The 24,912-nt window shown below is 41.4% G+C and overlaps 1 protein-coding gene across 1 annotated transcript in view; it reads left to right on the top strand.

Moving 5' to 3' along the window:
* The window catches only part of CEP72 (centrosomal protein 72), a 179,069-nt gene that overhangs the window by 124,619 nt on the left and 29,538 nt on the right, over positions 1-24,912 (top strand). Inside the window, exons 7-8 of the mRNA XM_075588599.1 lie at positions 6,510-6,616; positions 16,474-16,615. Coding sequence (XP_075444714.1) covers positions 6,510-6,616; positions 16,474-16,615 — 249 coding nt within the window. The remainder of the gene's footprint in view (positions 1-6,509; positions 6,617-16,473; positions 16,616-24,912) is intronic.

Genomic DNA, 24,912 nt, shown 5'->3' with positions numbered 1-24,912 from the left:
AGGTGCTATCCAGGGGGTTGGAGTTAGAGCCTGAGATGGACACATGTTGGGATCTTCCTGATAGGTAGGACTCAAACCAGTTTAAAGCATGCTTCAGTATTCCAGAGCTCTGGAGTTTGTTAAGCAGGATAGCATGATCAACTGTATCAAAAGCCTTTGTAAAATCTAGTAATACTGCACCAGTGAGTTTTCCCCGTTCCATTCCACACTGGATTTCATTGCAAACTTTTAGCAGGGTAGTTACGGTGGAGTGTTTGGGACGAAAGCCAGATTGGAATTGGCTAGGGAAATTTGTCTTGGTATAGTAATCGCTTAATTGGGAGTGGACACATTTTCCATGACTTTGGATAGAATTGGGAGAGGTGAGATTGGCCTGTAGTTTGAGAGAGTGTTTTTGTCCCCACTTTTGAAGATTGGGACAACTCTGGCAGTTTTCCAGGTCTTAGGGAAATGGCCTGCAGACAGGATAGAGTTAACTATGGAAGCAATTGGTTTGGCAATGGCTGGGGCACCAAGTCGTAGGAACCTAAATTGTAGTAAGTCAGGTCCGCATTGGCTGCTTTGTTTTAGTTTGAGGAGCGCTTGTGTAATCTCCTCTTCAGATACTGGGCCAAATTGAAAATTGTGGGCAGTGTTGGGAGGGGGTGGGGCTATGTGGGTACTCCCAGGATGAGATTCAGGTTTGTGGTTTGGGCAGCGTTTTACTAATAAGTTAGTGGCACACCCCACAAAGTAATCATTGAATGCATTTGCAATGTCAGTGGGGTTTGTCAGAGTAATATCCCCCTTAATGATATTACTTGGTTGTTGATGGTTAGGAGGCTGGAATATATTGTTGATAACCTTCCAGAAGTTAGCTGGGTTTGATGTATTTTGGTGGAGATTGTAAGAGTAATATTGTGCTTTTGCGTGCCTTGTTCGCCTTGTGCACATGTTCCGCAGGCATCTGTACTGATTGAGATACTTGGTAGTGCCAGTTACTTTGTAGCTTTTCCACAAGGTATCCCTGAGCTGGTAGAGTGCAATAATGTCAGTTGTAACCCATGGAAGGTGGGGCCCCCCGTACCCTTATTTTGCGTAGTGGTGCATGGGTATCGCAGAGTTTTAAGAACTCAGATTGGAAATAGTCGAGCGCAGAATCAGGGTTGGGAATTAAGTCGATTCTGTGCCATGGGCAGTTGGTAAGGTCATCCAGAAACTGTTGTGGGTTAAAGTTTTTTAATGTTCTAGTAAGGAGAACTTTAGGGCTTGAATGGGGCGGTTTAATTTTCCTTACACAGTACACTATTGCATAGTCACTGAAAATATCAGGAAGGATGCCATAAGATTGGATTCTGCTGGGGTTTGAGGAGAGAATCCAGTCTAGCAAGGAATGGTTATGCAATTTCAGGTTTGTCCTTGTGGGTTGGGAAATGAGTTGTGATAGGTTAAGTGACTTGCGTTGTATCTAGATTTTGTGGTTTTTAGGATCAAGCCAATTGAAGTTGAAATCCCCAAGAACTAGCAGCTCACTCTTCTCATTCAGAGAGGAAATGGAGCCAATAAACTGGGTGATATCAGTCAGGGATTGTAGAGGGGCTTTAGGGGGGCGGTAGATGCCAGCGCGCAAGATGGGCGTTGAAAAGGGGAGGCAGATTTTGCAAATAGAGTTTCAAAAGAGGGTGGGCTTGGGGGGCAATTTAACAGTGTAAATTGTAATGTGTCTGCAATATAAAATAACACCCCTCCTCCTCTCTTTGACCTATCTCTCCTAAAAATGGAGTATCCCTGAATGGTGATATTTGCATCAGGGGTTTTAGGTGTTAGCCATGTTTACCGGTAGAGGCTGTCCCACTAGTCCGGGGACCGACCTCCACTGGTTAGTTCGTACAAGGGTTAAAGGGTATCGTCTCTCTGCGGCAGGCAGAAGCTGATGGCTGGAGAAATTCTTCAAAAAGACTTTGGGTTCTTTGGCTCAGGACTCACCAGAGCGTTTGGAACTGGGCCCCTCAAATAGACAGGGGTTTAGTTCCGCTTGTCCACTCCGAGTCCTGCTGCAAGCGACTTGCAGTACACCCTGCAAGGTATACAGATGCAGTCCCCTCGAGAACCGGGTGCAGAGACAGACTGACACAGGCTGAACTGTTCTAAGACACACACACACACACACACTAGTACAGTTTGGGGCTTTCAGTTATACCTCAAACTTCAGAGAGATGCCAGAATGTCTGCGCGCATCAAAGGGTTTTCTTTCTGGCCTCTTTAGATCTAGCTGTTATGCACGAACTGCAGACACTCTATTCCCTTGGAGTGTGAAACCCAAGGGCTTTCCTGGCTGGCAGGCTGGGAGGTGTGAGAAGTAGCCCCCCTTACACGAGACTCCTCTCAATTTAGATTACTCCTTTTGATGATCCCACCAACTGACTTCATTAGACTTGCAAACTGAGGCATTGGTATGCAAGGAAGGGTTGTCACTTCGCCAGTTGTTTATCCATTAGAAATGCAGGAATACACTTATAATGTCCACTTTTCGATATTGGGGTGAACCCCGAACCCCCTAAGGAATAGGATTCATGAGGATAGGCTGTCCTACTGGCTCCCAGGGTCCAATATCGGTAAACCCTGGTAGGGAGTTTCAAGGACCTCCGGAACTGAATTTAGGACAGTTTAGCAGATTGGTACGTTTCACGGGAATGGATATAACACTGATTCTGTTCAGCAAAAGAATAATTTTTTTTATTACAAGGAAGGGGTTCCCCGAGACTCTGTGTTTTGCCCCACAATGTATCTCCCCTTCTAGCAAGGTGTGGCGGTACCAGAAACATATTGCTAGCCCCAGCGGTTCTGGAGTTGTAATCCCAAACTGGTTACTTAAGAAAAGGGTCCAATCCCACTTAGCCCACCAACAATACAATACAAACAATTAAGAAGGGACATACATTCACCACAGGGGGAACACAGCAATAATACATTTATATACATGTTCCCAAGACGTGGGCCCTATCTTCAGGGTACAACCCAAATATACCATAGCACCCCACGTCACACAAGGGGTAGAGTATAATGATTACACAGTACATGGGTAACAGTTACATAAAGGGATGTGGGGTTAGTGGGCTTCTCCCAGTCTGGCAGGTGCTGGTATAGTGTGCAGCCAGTTCTGCTGTTTCATCTTCTCTCAGGATGATTGCTATTTTTTGGTTCTCTTCTACAGTATATTATTAAAGTTCTGGATAAGAGTTGTGAGTTTCTCCAAGTGGACATTCCTTCATAGTATTATGTGCAGCAGGAAGTGTGTTTCATCTTCTACCTCTCCTAGCTCACATCGCTGGCACAGTCTCATCTCCCCTGGCTTCCAGTTTTGTGTGTCTGCCTGTTTCTATTGTATTGCCCTGTCTGTTCACTCCTCTGCATCATCTGCCTTAGATGGCTATCTTGTTTTTGTTTTTTTTAACATCTGTGTTAAACTCATGGAATCTTTGTAAATCAGTATTGCTGACATGATGAAGAGAGGAGACGTCTCGAAAGCTTGTCTTATAATACCAATTGTTAGTCCAAATTAAAAAAGGTATCCCATTAAACTGATGTACTCATTTACTTTGCACTACTGCAACTGGACTAACATGGCAATTTCTACTTAATGCATATTAAAACATAAATTGGAATGATCAGTTTTAGAACCCTATTTTGCCCATTGAAAAGTATATTGGAAGCACATACTGTACCATCTGAAATATGTACTGCAATAATTGCTGGGAAATTAATGATCCACTTAACTGATTTTATTTTACAAAATATGGGTTATTTGTTGAATGATATGCTTTCAAATTGTCATATGAAACCTATCCCTGTAAAATGTGTAATCTCCAGGATCCAGAGAGAGCATATACACGGATCACCCCAAAAAGAAGAAAAAATATAATGCACAACTGTATAACTTCTAAGAAAGGAAAGGGGATTGTAGACGGACGTTCACAGAGGTACACAATTGGAGTCGTTATAATGTGAAATTATAATAGGCTTTATTGTGCCTTTTCCTTTTCATCAGGAAATTATCCAAACACAGGGGGGAACAAAGCTTCCATTCACTTGGGAGTATTTTTAGTGAACTCCTATGCAATTAATTCACATCTCCGTTAGTTAAGCAATTCTCCCAACCCCAAACACATAGCATGCAATAAGCAGATATAAGCAGTCTTTTAAGAATGAAAGTCTTATCCGTTCCTTGTGGTTTGGAGGGAAAATCTTCAATGTCCCTGCTTCAGCTCCCTTGTCTCCAGGGTTGGTCAGCATACAGGTTTAGAAGTTTTCCCTGTGTCTTGTAAGCAGCTCTGCTGTTTCTTCTGGCAGGGCTCAAGACGGTTGAGAGTCAAAGACAATCTCTGCTCTCTCTCCCAAGTTCAGCTCTCAGTCACAGCTAAGGAGTTCTCACTTCCTGTTTCAAAAGACAGGCTTTCTAAGCCATCTAATCAGGCAGGTGGTGTTTTGTTAATTGACTACCAGCAGTTAACCACCACACTGCTGGATTAGAGGCACATTACCTGAACAGGGATAAGTCCCCTGTTACAGGGATCTTGGCTCTTTTTGATTTTCTACTTGCAGTGCATCTAGGAGTATAAGGCAGAGACAAAAAACAGTGGGCTTGGGTCTTCTTAACTCAGATGTGTAACCAGGTAAAATGATATCTCAGGATGAAAGAAAAAATAATAATGGTGCAGACCAATAAAACATTTTTTATCACATAGGTATAAGATGAGACAAATGTATTCACATTTCACTGACTCAACCAGCTTTGTCAGGAGCTTCTTCTGACGAAGCTGATTGAGCTAGCGAAACACGTAGAGCTACCGAGCCAGTGCGCATACCCATTGCGCATTGCCACTTGGGAAGCCAGGAGGATTCAGAAACCGTAAGAATTTCTGCAATTTCCGGATATAGACATACCGGATCTGACGCCCGTCTGTCCAGAAGTGACATGCTAAGTGTAACTCACGGGATTCCCGAGGCACCCGGAACCACTGCAGAGAGAGTGACGGCAAGAATCATCTCCTCCTCGGCACGCGACGACTCAACGCTACAATTTTCTTATGTGCATTAAAAAACGTACACAATGTGAGTACATTTGCCTCATCTTTTACCTATGTGATAAAAATGTTTTATTGGTCTGCACCATTATCTTTTTTTCTTTCATCTTGAGATATCGTCTTACCTGGTTACACATCTGATTCAAGAAGACCCAACCCCACTGTTTTTTGTATGTGCCTTATACTCTTAGATGCACTGTAAGTAGAAAATCAGTAGGACCCAAGATCCCCCTTCCCTTTCTTAGAAGTTATACAGTTGTGCACTCTATTTCTTCTTCTTTTTTGGGGTGATCCATGTATATGCTCCCTCTGGATCCTGGAAAGTGTTTATGAAGAAGGGAATTTTCAGAAACAAATTCCCACCAGATGTCTGAGAATTCACTGATCACCAGGAGAATAGAAGATAACCAAAAGTTGTGTACTGTATGTATATATTTTTCACTTGTGTATTTTCACTTCACAATACCACTTTATTGTTTATTGTCACACAATTTTAACCACTTTTGATATTATTCACTTTATTTATACTATTACATTAGTTTTGATCACTTACATGTGCACCTGAGTGTGGAAGCGCCTAGACAAATCACTTTTTGGTCACCTATCCTGTAAAATGTATATCATCAAATCTTCCCAGCGTTGACACTTTATTGATGAACTAATATTGTCCAATTTTATATTTTGATACCTTTGTTGTTTTTGTACATGGGGCACAGCCCTTTAATGCCTCTGTTTTTTTCACACTTGCACATTACTCATACCGTCTATTTACGGGCTCCTAATCTTTAATTATGAATGTGCTTTGTTTGTTTATCCCTCATGTGGAATATAGAATTAATAATAGTTGGGAAAATATTGTAACATCTTATGGGCCATGTTTGCTGAGAAGTGTTATTCCATACCTTGCCTTCTATGTTAAGACACCTTAAAGCCCATGCAAGTGAATGGGCCAAAAGGGGCCATATCTATTAAGCAGCTTTTCTCCAGAAGACACTGTCCATGCTAGAAGACCCCTTTTAACTCCTGGGCTATAAAAGGTAATTTCCAGTGTTGGAAGGTGTCTTATGGAGGAGCACTGCTAAGTAAATATGGCCCAACATCACCAGACACTAACAATTTCAGCCCCTACTTCTAAGGTTTATGAGTAAAATTTTCATTTCATAAATTCAGCATTTGATTATAGAAGAGCTGCAGATGTTTTTTATTTATACATATATATATATATATATATATATATATATATATATATATCTTTTAGATACTGATGAAACTACTATGCAGAACCTTTCCTCTCAGAAGACAGAAACTTACAAGATTCAACCTACAACGTCTGCAGTTTCTTTGCAGCATGGTAGACAATGAACCTACTGTATGTTAAAAGACAGCGCGCTGTTCAGATGCATAATCAAGGTTTACAGAAGACTAATGACCATCCTGTCTACACAGGTGATCGCAGGAGAGAAACAACAATAGTTCAAAATGGAACAAATCTTGAAAGAATAGGGGAAATGGAAGGCTACCTAAAATCTGTTCCCAATAAAGGATGCAAGGAGGTGAGCATCATTAGACTGATCATTGTTAACTGAATTTTAAGCAACCTACGCAAGAGTTGGCCAGGTAACATTTTTCCTGGAACCTCTGCATTTTCAGTCTACCTGTTCTGAGGCAGCCATGGCTTCTCAGTTTAGTTTTTTTTTTTTTATTAAAATGTTTTACCAGGAAGTAATACATTGAGAGTTTCCTCTCGTTTTCAAGTATGACCTGGTCATAGAGGTAAGACAAATAATACATGGTTACAAATACAGTTACATAAATGAACAGGGTATACATTATATACAAGGCATTGCATGCACAGTTAAAGAAAATATATATTATAGGATTATGTAACAGTTACAGACCAGATTAAAACGTGAGACAGCCTTAGTTTTGAAAGAATTTAAACTGGTGGTGGATGTGAGAGTCTGGTAGGCTGTTCCAGTTTTGGGGTGCACGGTAAGAGGAAGAGCGGCTGGATACTTTGGTGATCCTTGGGACCATGAACAGTCTTTTGGAGTCTGATCTGAGATAAGGGCTGCATGTGGTAGTGGTGAGGAGCTTGTTCAAATAGATGGGTATTTGTAGATACTAGGATACAGCGTTCCCAGTGTACCGTGCTCAGCTGCAGGAAATCTTAAATGTCCATTTAGAATAATGCCTCTAATTGAGGAAAGCAGGGAAACACCACTCTCTGCAAGACATATGTGTAAAGGTGTCTCTGATTGTATCTCCTAAGAAGTGGGGGAACTGTGTTATATTGGTGAGTGTCAGTAAAAAATCTCTGACCTCCCAGTAACACAATATGTAGTATCCCCCTGGAGAAAGGACAACAATGAATGAATACCAAAACCGTAATAAACGGATGGGTATACTCACAGTAGAGAGAGATCCTGTGTGGTGAGTCCCACGGCGTGCATCACGTTGGGAAAAGCAGCAACAAGATATCCTCACGGAAAGAACGGAGCACAGCAATTGCAGTAAGAAGGGGGCTAGATACCGCTGTTAAAAATCCTTTATTCCATGGTAGACATCATGGCATGGGATATGTTAAAAGTCTCGAACGCGTTTCGGGCCGTCGCCCTTTGTCAACGAGAATATTGAACAGACTGCGGCTGCCGCAGCTGATATAGGAGTTCCCCTGCCTCCAGCTGATTGATGACGTCACCTGCCATTGGCGCGGGATCGTCAAAGTATGATCTGGTTGGTCCACACCCTGGACCAATGAGCTCTTTATGTTTCATTATATAATTATACCTGCAGAGATGTATTTTGCCCTATGTATATACATACATTAAGGACTGTGGATAATATTGTATATGGCCATATATTAGATATAATGGATAATAATGTACACAACCATACATTGGATATAACCATGCCCTCTATTTTCTCCACTTCAGAGTATAAGATTGCTTTTATACATGTTTATACTATTGTTTTTAACCCTGTATTCTGTTACTAGTGCATGTTGAGTTTCCAACATGCAGTAGCTACGCGCCTGATATAGGTGTCACTCCCCTTTTCCTCCCCGGCACCAGCGATGAATTCGCAACATAAATAGCTCATTGGTCCAGGGTGTGGACCAACCAGATCATACTTTGACGATCCCGCGCCAATGGCAGGTGACGTCATCAATCAGCTGGAGGCAGGGGAACTCCTATATCAGCTGCGGCAGCCGCAGTCTGTTCAATATTCTCGTTGACAAAGGGCGACGGCCCGAAACGCGTTCGAGACTTTTAACATATCCCATGCCATGATGTCTACCATGGAATAAAGGATTTTTAACAGCGGTATCTAGCCCCCTTCTTACTGCAATTGCTGTGCTCCGTTCTTTCCGTGAGGATATCTTGTTGCAAATAGATGGGTAGCTTGCCTAAGGCCTCGTCCATGTTGCCTGCGTGCTTGCGGAAGCGTGCTGACGCGCGCTCCCGCTCAGCACTGAGCCCCTACAGCCGCAATTAGAGCGGCTTTAGTAGGGGCTCACCTGAGCTTCCGCGCGCTTGCGGAAGCGCAGGTCTTGGGAGAATTTAAAATTTCCCCGCTTGCCGGCGAGAAAGGCCGGTCACGTGAGCGGTTCGCCCAATGAGGACGAACCAGCTCCGTGACGTCACTGGCCCGCCCCCCGGCCAGTGACGCGCCCTCCCCCGGACCGCCCCCCTGACGGCTGCTGAGAGCGCTTGCGGTAAGCAACCGCAAGGCCAGGGAAAGCACTCGCTTTCCATGAGACTCAACGCGCCTCAGCACGCCAGCGGTAAGCGTGTCCAAGGCCTAAGAAGTATTTGAAGGCAAGACAGGAAAGGTGAACTTTGCGCCTAGACTCAAGTGATGACCAATCTAGTTATTTGAGCATTTCGCAGTGCTGTGTGTTGTACAGTAGTTGCATTGGAGAACAAAACGGCATATTGAATTGTAGAGGGTGTCAAGTTTGCTAAGGTGGGTTTGGGGTGCTTAGCCATATACTGTCTCCATAGTCGATAATTGGCATTAGCATCTGCTGTGCGATATGCTTTCTGACCAGCAGACTTAGGGAGGATTTGTTCCTGTAAAGTACACCTAGTTTTGCATAGGTTTTGGATGTCAGGGTATCAATGTGCATCCCGAATGTTAAGTGGGAGTCAAACCATATACTCAGGTATTTAAAACTAGTGACGGGTTAGGGTGGTGTTAGTGTTGGTTCTAATCTGGAGCTCAGTCGCTGGAAGCTTTAAAAATTTAGTCTTGGTCCCAAATACCATTGTTACAGTCTTGTCAGTGTTTAAAAACAGTTTCTTGTGGGAAATCCAGTTTTCGAGTCTCAAAAAGTCAGACTGAAGTATTTGTTGAAGGTCAGAGAGGCTATGGCTGTGTGCATATAGGATTGTGTCATCTGCATACATGTGTATTGAGGCTTCCTTCCAAAGCTGTGGGAAGATCATTGATGAACACTGAGAAGAGTAGGGGCCCCAGAACAGAGCCTTGCGGGACACCACAGGTGATATCCAGGGGGTTGGAGTTAGAGCCTGAGATGGACACATGTTGGGATCTACCTGATAGGTAGGACTGAAACCAGTTTAAAGCATGCTCCCCTATTCCAGAGCTCTGGAGTTTGTTAAGCAGGATAACATGATCAACAGTATCAAAAGCCTTTGCAAAATCTAGGAATATTGCACCAGTGAGTTGTTCCCGTTCCATTCCACACTGGATTTCATTGCAAACTTTTAGCAGGGTAGTTACGGTGGAGTGTTTGGGACGAAAGCCAGATTGGAATTGGCTAGGGAAATTTGTCTTGGTATAGTAATTGCTTAGTTGGGAGTGGACACATTTTTCCATGACTTTGGATAGTATTGGGAGAAGAGAGATTGGCCTGTAGTTTGAGACAGTGTTTTTGTCCCCACTTTTGAAGCTTGGGACAACTGTGGCAGTTTTCCAGATCTTAGGTAAATGGCCTGCAGACAGGATAGATTTAACTATGGAAGCAATTGGTTTGGCAATGGCTGGGGCACCAAGTCGTAGGAACCTCGATTTTAGTAAGTCAGATCCATATTGGCTGCTTAGTTTTAGTTTGAGGAGCGCTTGTGTAATCTCCTCTTCAGATACTGGGCCAAATTGAAAATTGTGGGCAGTGTTTGGAGGGGGTGGGGCTATGTGGGCACTCCCAGGATGAGATTCAGGTTTGTGGTTTGGGCAGCGTTTTACTAATAAGTTAGTGGCACACCCCACAAAGTAATCATTGAATGCATTTGCAATGTCAGTGGGGTTTGTCAGAGTAATATCCCCCTTAGTGATATTACTTGGTTGTTGATGGTTAGGAGGCTGGAATATATTGTTGATAACCTTCCAGAAGTTAGCTGGGTTTGATGTATTTTGGTGGAGATTGTCAGAGTAATATTGTGCTTTTGCGTGCCTTGTTTGCCTTGTGCACATGTTCCGCAGGCATCTGTAGTGATTGAGATCCATGGTAGTGCCAGTTACTTTGTAGCTTTTCCACAAGGCATCCCTAAATTGGTATAGTGCAATAAGGTCAGTTGTAACCCATGGAAGGTGGGCCCCCCCGTACCCTTATTCTGCATAGTGGAGCATGGATATCACAGAATTTTAGGAACTCAGATTGGAAATAGTCGAGCGCAGAATCAGGGTCGGGAATTAAGTCGATTCTGTGCCAAGGGCAGTTGGTAAGATCAGCCAGAAACTGTAGTGGGTTAAAGTTTCTAAATGTTCTAGTGAGGAGAACTTTAAGGCTTGATTGGGGTGGTTTAATTTTCCTTACACAGTACACTATTGCATGGTCACTGAAAATGTCAGGAAGGATGCCAGAGGATTGGATTCTGCTGGGATTTGAGGAGAGAATCCAGTCTAGCAAGGAATGGTTATGCGATTTCAGGTTTGTCCGTGTGGGTTGGGAAATTAGTTGCGATAGGGTAAGTGACTTGATTTGTATCTGGATTTTGTGGTTATTAGGGTCGAACCAATTGAAGTTGAAATCCCCAAAAACTAGCAGCTCACTCTTCTCATTCAGAGAGGAAATGGAGCCAAGAAGCTGGGTGATATCAGTCAGGGATTTTAGGGGGGCGGTAGATGCCAGCAAGCAAGATGGGTTTAGAAAAGGGGAGGCATTTTCTGCCAACTAGGATTTCAAAAGAGGGTGGGCTTGGGGGGCAATTTAACAGTGTAAATTGTAAGGTGTCTGCAATATAAAATAACACTCCTCCTCCTCTCTTTGACCTATCTTTCCTAGAAATGGAGTATCCCTGAATGGCAATATTTGCATCGGGAGTTTTAGGGGTTAGCCATGTTTCTGTGAGAACGATGGCTTTGGGTTTATGCATAAGGCACCATGCTCTTTGTTCGTCCAGTTTGGGCAGCAGACTCCGGATATTTATATGGGCGACCGATAGCCCTTTTTGAAAATTTAAGGTGGAATTCTCAGGGGTATGGGACAGAGTTGAAATGGGAGGGCCTGGGTTAGGTTCAATATCACCTGCTAAAGAAAATAATAGTATGAGTAGTTGTTTGCAAGTTGTAAATTTGTGGTGTTTGCCATTAGAGTGAGCGGTGGTTGGTGTGCTGGTTTTTAGGTTCTCCACCAACATTCAGTAGATAGTGCAAGGCTTTTGAGTAGTCCAGGGTTTATGGTGATGTTGGGTGTGGGCCAGGAGGGAGGAGTTTGTAGTTGATAGAGAGTAACATTTCAATGAGGCCACGAGAAAGAAAAAAGTTGAGGTATATACCAGGTTCATTATGCATGGAGCTGTTGTGGGCTAAGTGGGTGTGTGCAGACTAAAGTACAGGGGTGTGCCTTTTCCGTGTCAAATGTTTTGCTGCATTGCAATGCTAGGGTCTATTCAGGGTTTCAGTGGGCTGAGTGGGTGTGGGGGGTAGATTGTGTGTAGTCAGTGTTGGGAGGTACAGTGAAATATATTGTTTTGGGGTGGGGGGTTAAAATGTGCAGGCTTACAAGCTTGGGATCATACTGTGGTCATATAAGCTCACCGTTTGTTGTCTTGTGTGGAAGAGTTTGCAGAAAGATGCATTCCCCAGTCACCTCTAGTTAAACTATAGAATAACTATATATTCTCACTTAAAAATGATCACTTGAAGATGCAGCACTCTTAAGATGCCAATGCTTTCCCTTAGACTGGTGTTACATTTATACATCTAAGCACTCACATGACCCTCCCCCCAATAAATCTGCCTGTTAGACAATTAGCAGCACACCGTTAAAAAAAAAAAAAAACACACACACACCTTTTGATATTCAAACATACCAAGATCAAAAATTAAGGCAGGGAGGGTATTTCTTTTAAGACAGTGGGTTGCAGATCAATCAGTGCATTAAAAACCTATGAAAAGACAATTAGATCCATGTCACATCAGCTGAGGTTATACATCTTGCATGAAGAACAATAAGTATATATACTATAGTCTAACTATATACAGTATTTTCACTTAAAAATGATCACTTTAAGATGCAGCACTCTTAAGATGCCAATGCTAACCCTGCCAACGTTGTTGCTACAAATCTAGCTATCCCATAGTCTTAGCATAGCATAGTGTAACCTGCTAGGGCTAGTACCCTCTGTATACCCCCCCGCCCCACCCCCAAACAAAACCTGACAGAAAATAGGACTCTGTGTGCATTTAAAAGAGATGAGTTTAGCTACCTGATCCTACTCACTTGCCTACAGTGGGCTTGGGCCAAAACAACATTACTGATAAATGGAAAAGTATGGTGCAAGTTAGTACTGCGTGATGATACTGAGAAATACTGTACACCCAATGTAAATTGTGTAACATAATAAAATATAAAAAAGTGCATATAAAAAAACAAAAAATATCAGTGATCTTGTGTGCTCAAAAAATAAGTCACCCTCACATGAGTGCCTTCTTGCATTTATCGAATGAAGAGATCAGCCTGTAAACTCGGGTGCTTTCCATACTACATCACTCCTCATTGAAAAAAAGAAAATGGCATATACATCGCATAAAATCATTTACTGAAGTGCAAAAACAATTGAATGGGAGGGAAAGTAACAACCTGAGGATGTCGACTAATAGGACGAAAGATGTTGGGAAGTGACCCAGGATGTAATTTCTCTTCAGAAGGACTTGTAGAGACTGGAAACGTGGGCAGGTAAATGGCAGATGAGGTTTAATACAGATAAATGTAAGGTTATGCATTTGGGAAGCGAGAATAAAAAGGCGACTTACAAATTAAATGGGGATAAATTGGGGGAATCTTTGATGGAGAAGGATTTAGGAGTGTTTGTAGACAGCAGGCTTAGCAATAGTGCCCAAAGTCATGCAGTAGCTGCAAAGGCAAACAGGATCTTATCTTGCATCAAACGGGCAATGGATGGAAGGGAAGTAAACATAATTATGCCCCTTTACAAAGCATTAGTAAGACCACACCTTGAATATGGAGTACAATTTTGGGCACCAATTCTAAGAAAATACATTATGGAACTAGAGAGAGTGCAGAGAAGAGCCACCAAATTAATAAAGGGGATGGACAATCTAACTTATGAGGACAGGCTAGCTAAATTAGATTTATTTACATTAGAAAATAGGCGTCTAAGAGGGGATATGATAACTATATACAAATATATTCGGGGACAATAGAAGGAGCTTTCAAAAGAACTATACATCCCACGGGCAGTACAAGGGACTCGGGCCATCCCTTAAGGTTGGAGGAAAGGAGATTTCACCAGCAACAAAGGAATGGGTTCTTTACAGTAAGGGCAGTTAAAATGTGGAGTTCATTATCCATGCAGATACAATAGATTTGTTAAAAAAAAAGGTTGGACATCTTTTTAGAAAGGAAAGGTATACAGGGATATACCAAATAAGTATACATGGGAAGTATGTTGATCCAGGGATTAATTCAATTGCCAATTCTTGGAGTCAGGAAGGAATTTATTTTTCCCCTTAATGGGGTTTTTTGTTTGCCTTCCTCTGGATCAATAAGTAAATATAGATATAGGATAAAGTATCTGTTGTCTAAATTTAGCATAGGTTGAACTTGATGGACGTACGTCTTTTTTCAACCTTATCTACTAAGTAACTATGACCCCGAGGATACTGCACTGCAGTAACAGCAATCACTCTGGGACTCCACGGATGTTGACGCAGGAGCAGCGGAAAAGCTAGTGTGCACGCTGACCTTGTGCCGAGCTCAAGACGTGTCCAGGGTGGGTGAGAGTGTGTCCTTATGACACACAATGTGGGAAAGTGTGAATTCTTTCCACTTCTCTTCCGTTCAATTGTTTTTGCATTTTAGTACACTATTTAATGCTATGTATGTGCCATTTTTTTTTATATATATCCCAATGAGTGGTGCAGTATGACGGGCTCAGTTTACACACTGATCTTTGTTGGAAAAATACCAGAACAAACTCATGTGAGTGCCACTTATTTTTTGAGCACAAAGATCACTAATATTATTATTTATTTTTTAAATTTACTGTTCAACATTTTATTATATTACGCAAGTTACACAGTATCATAACCTCGTACTAGTTTGTGCCATATTTTTCATACACCAGTTTTCAAATGGTTCTGGAGACCGAATACGAGAGCAGAATTTAGGAGTGAAGATATATAGCCGAATACTTGCACATGTGATCCCATTTTTAATAAGTGTTTATTTAGTTTGTGCTTTTTTTGTTTTCAGTGTAACATTACTGATTAAATGTAATATGTCATAGCTTATTGTTTTTTTTTGAAAGATTTATGATGCAAAAAATATATTTGTGAAACTTTTTTTTTTTAACATATATTCCAAAATTTAAGCTGGCCCAATATATGAACGACTCCCATTGTATGAAGGAACGAAAATTAGAAGTCCGTTTCCGCAATCCATTAGTAGATGCACTTTCTGACATTGTTCAGACTAAAACTATTTATTCAAAATATGTTGGTCAGTTGCATGCAATATATTACATACCTAACTAAACAATTCTTCAATAGTTATCGAAACACTATATTCCTAAAGTTTCGCCAGCATAATTGAGATAATAATGGATTTATGGCATGTAATTTAGTATGGATCATGTACCAGCAGAAAATTAACGTAGAAGCATTTTATTTCATTAATGTGCACATAGAACTTTTGTCAACAAATTCCCAGACCTCCTGCCACCTCTCCAAATCAAACTCCTCTCCCAAGTCCGATCTCCAAGCCAACAATACAGCAGTCTTTCTGTGTGTCATTCATGGGATATGGATTTTGTTAAAGACGTTAGTCAGCAGTTGCAGATTTCCCATTTGGCCCGGGCCTGCAAAATTTTGGGGTGGCAAAAATGTCACCCCCATATACATTTGCTGCGCTCTCGGGCTTGATGGGAAGTCACTTGCATAAGCCGGGGCGCCTCCTTGCTGCCGCCATCCTCCTCCCGATTCGCAATGTCAAATTGATGCCACGGACGTCACCAACGTGGCTTCACACAGCGTCTTGTTGTCATGGCAACAGAACTTCGCGGCATAAAATGACGTCATGTTGCATTACCATGGCAACGAGATGCCGTATGGAGTAACTTTGGTGACGTCCGCCGCATCATTTGAGGCTACGAATCAGAAGGAGGAGGAGAGCGGAAGAAAGGAGGTGGCCGGCATATGCAAGTGCCTAGGAGCGGACGATTGTTAGTCAGTCTAGATTTGGTTTAAGGCTGCAAGAAAGATGTTCAAATTACAGATGTAGCAAACCTTATGGACTCCGGTTCCGCTGCCACCCATGGTCATGCGGCCACTCTGGTTGCAACACCGGAGGATTAACACTGCATGGTGTCCCATTTGGAAGCATACAACGCCTGCAGCAGACCTTTCTTCACGCAAGTTATCCATCCTAAACCATTATACTTCTAAAATACTATACATGCCAATACTTGTAGAAGTCAGATTGTGAGATTCATGTTAATGTTTTTTTATGAATATTATCAAATGTCTTAAAAGATGTTCCTATAAACAGAAATGTAATCCTCTGGATAGTCGACTAGTTAACAAAGCATGCTAATTAACAGACAAATGGTCAGCATTAATCAGCAGAAGGTAGGTTGTTAGCTGAATGACTGTAAACTATGAGACATGAATCAGTGGAATCTGAAAAATTTCCAGTTTCTAACAAATTATTTTTACAATCAATCACTAAGGTTTATATGTAGGTGTAATTCTCCAAAAACAGGAAATAAAGTACTCCCCACTTATGCACTTCATTTTAAAAAATTTCCATTTAAATTACATAACACAAATGTAATTATCATACAGAAGAACAATGATTACACATGAAAGGAAGTGGTAGACATTTTTTTTCCTTCATAAATATTGAAAGGAGAAGCATGTTGAAGCATAAAATGAAAAGGGAATGAGAAATTACAGTATCATTTATTTTATTTTTCTATAGGTACTCTGTGCACCTGAACACATGGTTTCTGAATCTGTGAACCATAACCAATTTAAAGCAACAGCTATGGAGTATCTTTTGGATCTGGTGGACAAATACTGGAATGGTTCTAAATCTCTTCACTCAAATGAGACATTCCTCTGTAAGTAAGACATAACCACGCATTCATTTTAACCCATTTCTTTGCTGGAAAATTGCTTTGACTCACAGATACTGTACCATGAAGATATTAAAAGTGTGAAAATATTCTATTGTAAACATATATAATACAAATAGTCCAATATTGTCAAAGTATTTTTTAGTTGTATAAATAATAAGGATTTATTATTGTCAAATTTAGCTTTAGAAGTATCAAACATTTCTCGCTTTACATATAGATTTATTTTTTGTAGGTGGTGATACTGTCTAGAGCAGGGGTGTGCCCCCCTGGGGGGGGTGCACAAGATTTTGTAGGTGGGGTGCAGAGTGAAACGGTGGTGATAGAGGCAGGCGGGGGGAGATGATGGTATGTGGCGGCAGACCGCCAGAGGGAAGCAGAGGAGCAGCCGGCAGACGAGTTAGGTGTTGCACGGAGGCAGAGCAGGACACCCGGGGAAGTGCCCGTTGGAGCAGCATAGACACCGGAAGTATGAAAGACTTCTGGGTCGGACCGCTAGGGCACGCTGGAGGAGGGGGAGGAGTGAGGGGGGCAGAGAGCTGGAGGAAGGGTTGAGAGCTGATGGGGGATGAGGAGGAGGGGGAGACAGAAAAAAATGGCAGTCAGTATTACAGTATCTTATTCTACTATGCGGATTTATTTCAAAACAAACCTATAACATTTGTCATGTTTTATAAATGTTATACCCATTAATCAAAAAAATGTCATGTGGTTTGGATTACATCCGGCAGGGGCGGCCCGACTAATATTACGGATAAAAAGGGGGGCTCGGTGTAAAAAATTCTCACCCCTGATCTAGAGGACCAACAGTAGGAATGTTCAGAGATTAAATTATAGTGTAAAGAATTTTCACATCATCCATTTGTTTTCTTCAAATGAGTTGAGCTCATGGGTTAAATAAGAAACCTATGAGCCTTTGGTCCCCTAAAAGTTTTTACAACCTTCAATTAATCTACATTTATCCAGAACTTTGAATTACTGTATTTCCTCGATTCTAAGACTCCATCAATTGTAAGACGCACGAAACACTACATTAAATGTATAGAAAAAATGTTTTTACTTTCAATGCTGCATCATAGAGAAGTCTTTTTGATTGACATTTTAAGTGACAATTAGGGATTCCTTCCATTCACATGCGCAGGCAATGACCACTTAAATGAAGGCACATTCAGCCTGTCATAGGGCAACAGCAACCTCCTGCTCAGCACTATGGGCTTTGTGCTCGGTTTGGCAGCATCGCGTTGAAGGAATGTAATTCCGCAATGTAGGATATCATGTGATCCTCCATTGACTTGCATTAGTGGCCATACTGGAACAGGAACCATACCCATTTTTCAATTACATAGATTGTAAGACCCATCACGATTTCAGAAATGGTAAAATGTAAAAAAAATGTGCGTCTTAGAATTGAGTAAATACGGTATATCATTTTATGTATAATGTTTCCTGGATGCCATGGCAGAGTAGCGTTTATTATTACATTAGGGTTACTGATCTCATGGCTTTCCTAATTCTTATCTTTTAGTTTACTACTGTATTGCACAAAGTAAAGCAGCAATCGGGCCTAACTAACCATTTTTCTACACATGGGAACTGTGGGGGTCCTCTGCAGCTGAACCGTGCTATTTTCATCTCCAGTGCCCCCCTGGTTCCTGGGATACTTACTTGTGAAGTTGCCGGGATTACTCCTATTTTTTATAGGGATTTAAATGGCCATCAAGTAGGAAGCTACAATTGATGACATTGCGGCTTCTTATTGGGCCACGGAATCCGTGTGATTTGTCGGCTCTTTTGAATTCCCTGGAGGGAGCACAGACACCGATAACTACACCTGTAAGTATCTGGAGCATAAAATTATGAGCTTCAGCTCCTGAGGACCCAGTGGTCCCAATTCTGTACATAAAAAAAAGTTGTGTGTGTGCTAATCACGCGCATTTTAAGTGAAACTTCTTTGTCTTTTGTCACTGTTTTGTCACAGAAATTGTATTTGTAATGGTGATGTTTTTAATTAATAATCAAAACTCTATTTCAGTGCCAAAATGCAAAGAAGTTTGACTTAGGACTAGTGTTTTCGCTATTTGCACTTCTATATTTATAGTAACTGAATTCCTTCTGTGAGTGTCATTCAGTGAGTGTGTGTGTGTGTGTGTGTGTGTCAGTCTGTCAGAATAGAATTTCCCTGGGTAGGGAGAACTGAGAGGGAATAGGATACACTATAAGATAAAGGAAAACTGTATATAGATGACAGAAATCCTTCAATAGCAGATATAATAATCTTGAAATCACCTGACCCTGTTAGCAAGTATATATGAGATAACATTAACTGTATATACAGTATCTTGTAGGAGGGTAGCATTGGAGTAGACTCTCCTATCTAGAGATCCAATGAGTCCTATGTGTCCCAGCACCTAGAGAAACCTCCAAGGTAAACAAGAATGTCCAAAATTAATGAGTTTTACTCACATTGTAATATCTTCTTATTAGGATATCCTTCTTAAATCCATAGAGTTGTAAACTTGCAGGGCATCGGATCAGCGTGCGTAGCCCAAATAATGTAAACAGTAGAAAAATGTTGGCAGACCACCAGAAGGCACCGCACAGCAAAGAATGAGCCAGCAAAAGAGGTTGAAATAAAAAACGATTTAATCACCAGCAGTAAGTCACACTGACATGTTTCGCTCCAACGAGCTTTATCAAAATTAAAGATTATAATCAATCCTGAATATGTCTTGGCACGACTACAGACAACCAGTTAAAAAAAACACATTTATTAACATTTATATACAGTAGTTTAAAAAAAGTGTGAATCCAGAATCATGAGAGTGCTAAGTGAATATAACATACATAGTTACATAGTAGATGAGGTTGAAAAAAGACGTAGGTCCATCAAGTTCAACCTATGCTAAATTTAGACAACAAATACTTTATCCAATATCTATACTTACTTATTGATCCAGAGGAAGGCAAACAAAAAACCCTGTGTCATATCATCCAATGATATCTCATAAGGGGAAAAATAAATTCCTTCCTGACTCCAAGAATTGGCAATTGGATTAATCCCTGGATCAACATCCTTCCCATGTATACTTATTTGGTATATCCCTGTATACCTTTCCCATCTAAAAAGACGTCCAACCTTTTTTTGAACAAATCTATTGTATCTGCCATCACAGTCTCCATGGGTAATGAATTCCACATTTTAACTGCCCTTACTGTAAAGAACCCTTTCCTTTGTTGCTGGTGAAATCTCCTTTCCTCCAACCTTAAGGGATGGCCACGAGTCCTTTGTACTGCCCGTGGGATGAATAGTTCTTTTGAAAGCTCCTTGTATTGTCCCCGAATATATTTGTATATAGTTATCATATCTCCTCTTAGACGCCTCTTTTCTAATGTAAATAAATCTAATTTAGCTAGCCTCTCCTCATAAGTTAGATTGTCCATCCCCTTTATTAATTTTGTGGCTCTTCTCTGCACTCTCTCTAGTTCCATAAAGTATTTTCTTAGAATTAGTGCCCAAAATTGTACTCCATATTCAAGTTGTGGTCTTACTAATGCTTTGAAAATGGGCATAATAATGTTTACTTCCCTTCCATCCATTGCCCGTTTGATGCAAGATAAGATCTTGTTTGCCTTTGCAGCTACTGCATGACTTTGGGCACTATTGCTAAGCCTGCTGTCTACAAGCACTCCTAAATCCTTCTCCATCAAGGATTCCCCCAATATATTTCCATTTAATTTGTAAGTCGCCTTTTTATTCTTGCATCCCAAATGCATAACCTTACATTTATCTGTATTAAACCTCATCTGCCATTTACCTGCCCACGTTTCCAGTCTCTCCAAGTCCTTCTGAAGAGAAATTACATCCTGCTCTGATTTTATTACCTTACACAATTTAGTATCATCAGCAAAGATGGAGACTTTGCTCTCGATCCCAACCTAAAGGTCATTAATAAACACGTTAAAAAGCAGGGGTCCCAGTACTGATCCCTGAGGTACTCCACTCACGACTTTAGCCCAACCTGAAAAAGTTCCATTTATGACAACTATTGCAGGGTACATGCAACCACACGCGGGTTTTCTTGATGAGGTTCATTTATTGAGCCTTAAAAATTACAGCACACAAAAACAAAACAGCTTCTTGTTAGCATAGTAAAACAAGACAGCTTCTCAAACATGTACTTTGAAAACAGACCTTGTAGCAGTAATCTTACTTCAGCATTTCACTCCTGTCTCCTGACCAGCTAGCCTGCATGTGTGTAAAGCCTGGGGGTTTTAAAACACCTTGATGAGGCAGCTGGGCTCAGACTAATTAACTCTGCCAGGCATATGGCTGGTGACGTTTATTTACCCTGTCACAACAACCCTCTGTTGTCTGTCGTTTAACCAGTTTTCAATCCAGGTGCATATATTGTTGCTGAGTCCAATTTTCTTTATTTTGTACACCTTGTGTGGAACCGTATCAAAAGCCTTTGCAAAATTTAAGTAGACCACATCAACTGCATTACCCTTGTCTACAGCTGCAGCAGCCTTTATTCTAAAGCAGCCGAAGCGGAGCCACTCTGATAACCGTGGCCAGACACGCTCTGTTTTCCAACCGTTTAGAAATTTACTTTTTTTTTCCGATCAGTTTTTGATATGTTTGCGATCGTTTTTTTAGCATTGTCTGCAATACCGTGTATAAACTCAATTGGGCGATCGCGAGCTGCTGTCTTCAAAGTCTAATAGCAATCCAACCTACAGCTGTACATTTCTGCAAAGGTGGAGACAGAAATTCACCAGGCGCTCCTATGGGTGTCTAAGATGAGCAATACAACAACAATAATAAATACCGTATAGGACAAAGAGATAAATACAAACGACTAACAGAGTACAGCTCAACCTTCACTCTATCTTCCTTGTTGATCCTTAGAATGAAGTAGTGTAGAGGAGTCAGGGAGCGCAGTTCACTGGTGTTGAAACAAAACACACAATAATAGTGCAACTCTGTCTGGGATAATGTGAAACCTTAAAATGACCTTAGTAAAAAGGTGTGCAGATAATAAGGTCTCTCTTAAGTAGATGGGACAGGTGGGGGAACATAAAATAAAATCCAATCACCTGACTGGTGATGGGGTATCGGCTGAATGGCACAGACACAGCAAAATGTGATAAAGCAAAGTCTTGACAGCAAAAAACTCTTAACAGAAGAACAGGAATATTAAAACCACTCTATGAAGGTTTTCAGACAGCAATAAAGGTGTATTAACATACAGTACCAGCGTCACGAGTTGGATCACCCACCCTATTACCAGGATGCTTTTCTTTGCATCATGCCCTATTTCAGGGTCTTCCTTGCGAGTTTGCACTGTCTACCGCTGCTGCGGTTTGCTGTATGTTAATACACCTTTATTGCTGCCTGAAAACCTTCATAGAGAGGTTTTTATGTTCCTGTATAAATTATAATAGAGATATATATATATATATATAGTTATATAAATATACAACACTATAAATTATAATAGAGATATATGCTGTATAATATAGTTATAATGCATAAATATACAGCGATATAAATTATAATAGATATATATACAGTATATACTGTAACATTATAATATACTATTACTGGTACTTTGTGTGTGTGTCATACTGTTTACAGTAAACAGTATACTGTGTACTGCATTGGGGGTTGTGAGTGAGTGAGTCACAATGAGTAATAATGAAGTGAGTGATAATTAAGGAAAGAGATGCAACTCACTTAATAGAATGGGTGTCTTTAAATTAATTGATTATAAGAATGTAAGAATGTAATTATCATACTTGAGGAACGATTTGCAACATACAAAAATTTTTTATCTCAAATAATTGCTAGGAAAAAGGTTCTGTTAAAAACAATAATCCATTTAACCAGTAAATGTGCTATTACTGTACTGTACGGTAAATAAAACATATTGAAAATACTTTACTTACGCGGTAGTAACTGTTGGTGTCCGCTTGACATTTTTGGCCTTACAGTGGGCATGATAGCTCATGGTGGCTGCTGGTACAACGAGGCCAGAAGTACTTAACCAGCATTGAATCTCTGAAATTCGGTGTCCTCTTTTGTACATATCCTGTATTCTCATGCTGAGATCCTTGGAAATCTTTTTAACCGGCATCGCTGCGTTTAGAAATAAATACAAGCACAAGAATGTATATTCAATGTGTATTCAACGTGCAGTGAATCAACAAAATGGATGGTGTATTTATACTTTAATGGGTCTCATTACAGTACGCCCACTTTTAACACCTGCACCTCGTTGCCATGCATGTGACAAAAAAACAAACAGGGGCACAGTGCATTAAAGGTGACACAAATTCCTTAGACTACCACTCGCTGATCTGTATCTGAACTTGCCCTTGTCCAGATACTGCATTGTCCCATTTGCTTCCATGGATCAACCCCGATTCTACGGACGCAGGAACCCACTCTCTTCTGCCGTGCCGAAAAAGCGAAAGGCGGAAGCCTTTTCCAAGTGAAAGGCCAAGGCTAATAAAGAAAACCTTCTGACGACTCCAAAGGCTAAGAAGCCTGGGCCTTATTATGTCAAGAAGAAATTTGCGGATGTAGAAAGAATGCAAAACCAATGGAAGCCACCCATCCATTACTCTGCTCTCCTGGGAACCCCCAGATCACCGTCTCCTGCACTCATCGATGACGCTGCTCTCCCGGGAACCCCCAGGTCACCTTCTCCTGCACTCATCAATGACGCTGCTCTCCCGGGAACCCCCAGGTCACCTTCTCCTGCACTCTTCGATGACGCTGCTCTCCCGGGAACCCCCAGGTCACTGTCTCCTGCACTCTTCGATGATGCTGCTCTGCTGCGGGGAACCCCTAGCTTATCCGCTCCAGCACCCATCCACTCAGATGTCCACAGCACTCCTTGCACAAGATCCAGCTCGTTCGCCCGCATGCTGAATGGGTTGTGTCGATATCCCTGAGAACTCTATGGTAAAGATAGGTCTTCTTTTTTTTTTTTTTTCCAAAAAATTTTTATTAGGCAAATACTTATTTCACATTGTACATGTCATATATGTCAATACAGCCTAATACAAGTTTTCTCCATTTTTTGGTTAAAGAAACCAGAAAGAGAGAGGAAAGCTCATCGCCCCCCTGACCCTCCTGGGGTTGTGAGGGGGGCGCGAGTATGGAAACAGAGAGTAAGAGTATGGAAGGGGGGAGAAGGGGGGGGGGAAGGGGGGGATACCTGTTGCTTATCGCATCCTCAGAATATTTCTATTGGAGTTTCTAGACTCGTTCTTTTTACTTTTCATTTTTGGGTTAGGGACGTGGGGGTGCCATGTGGGTTAGCCACGGGTCCCATGTTTTATTAAAGGAGTCCGTGGATCTTTTCAAAAAGGCCGATAGTTTCTCCATATTCATTACCTCTTGTATCCTATTTTTTATCGTTTGTTTTGAGGGGGGAGACACTTTCTTCCAGGCGGCCGCCACTGCACATCTAGCCGCTGTTAGGATGAAGGAGATTAATTTACTTGTTGGTCGGTCCACATTTTCTAGGGGCCTGGCAAACAGGTAGGTCAGCGGGTCAACAGGGATTTTGAGGCCGGTGACCTCTTCTATTAATTTTTGAGTGGTTCCCCAGTATTTTTGAATTTCCGGACATGTCCACCAAATGTGTGCCATGTCCCCCTTTTGACCGCAACCTCTCCAGCATAGATCGGACGCCTCGGGGTAGATTTGATTTATTCTAACTGGGGTAAGATACCAGCGGAACAGTATTTTATATATATTTTCTTTGATTGTGGTACATATGGAAGTTCCTGAGGCATTCTCCCAAATTCTTTCCCAGTCCTCTCGGTCTATAACTATTCCCAATTCTGCTGCCCAATGCAGCATATAGTCATGTGTGGGGGCTTCTATAGCCCTTTCCAATTCTGCGTAAATTTGTGTTATAAGACCTTTCTGGTGGCCTGTTTCTCGACAGAGCCGCTCAAAAACTGTGAGAGGGGGAAATTTCAACGTTGGGGATAAGGTTCGAATAAAGTGCCGAATTTGTAGATACTTGAACACGTCCAAACTTGTTATTTCATATTTAGTTTGTAGATTTTGATAGCTCAGGAATTCTCCAATACTCAAGAGGTCAGCGATCGCTCTAATATTTTTTGCTTTGAATTGGTCCAATTGTCTGGGCTCACAACCAGGAGGGAATTTCGGATTTTTGTGAATTGGTATGAGTTGGGATTGGGGCGAAGTGAGCTTAAATTTATATTTGCATCTCGTCCAGGTCTCCCATGTGTGTCTC

This window comes from Ascaphus truei, chromosome 2 (genome assembly GCF_040206685.1).
Source record: "Ascaphus truei isolate aAscTru1 chromosome 2, aAscTru1.hap1, whole genome shotgun sequence".
NCBI lineage: Eukaryota > Metazoa > Chordata > Amphibia > Anura > Ascaphidae > Ascaphus > Ascaphus truei.
The sequence above is the reverse complement of the archived record's forward strand: the minus strand, read 5'-3'. Positions and strand labels throughout refer to the sequence as shown.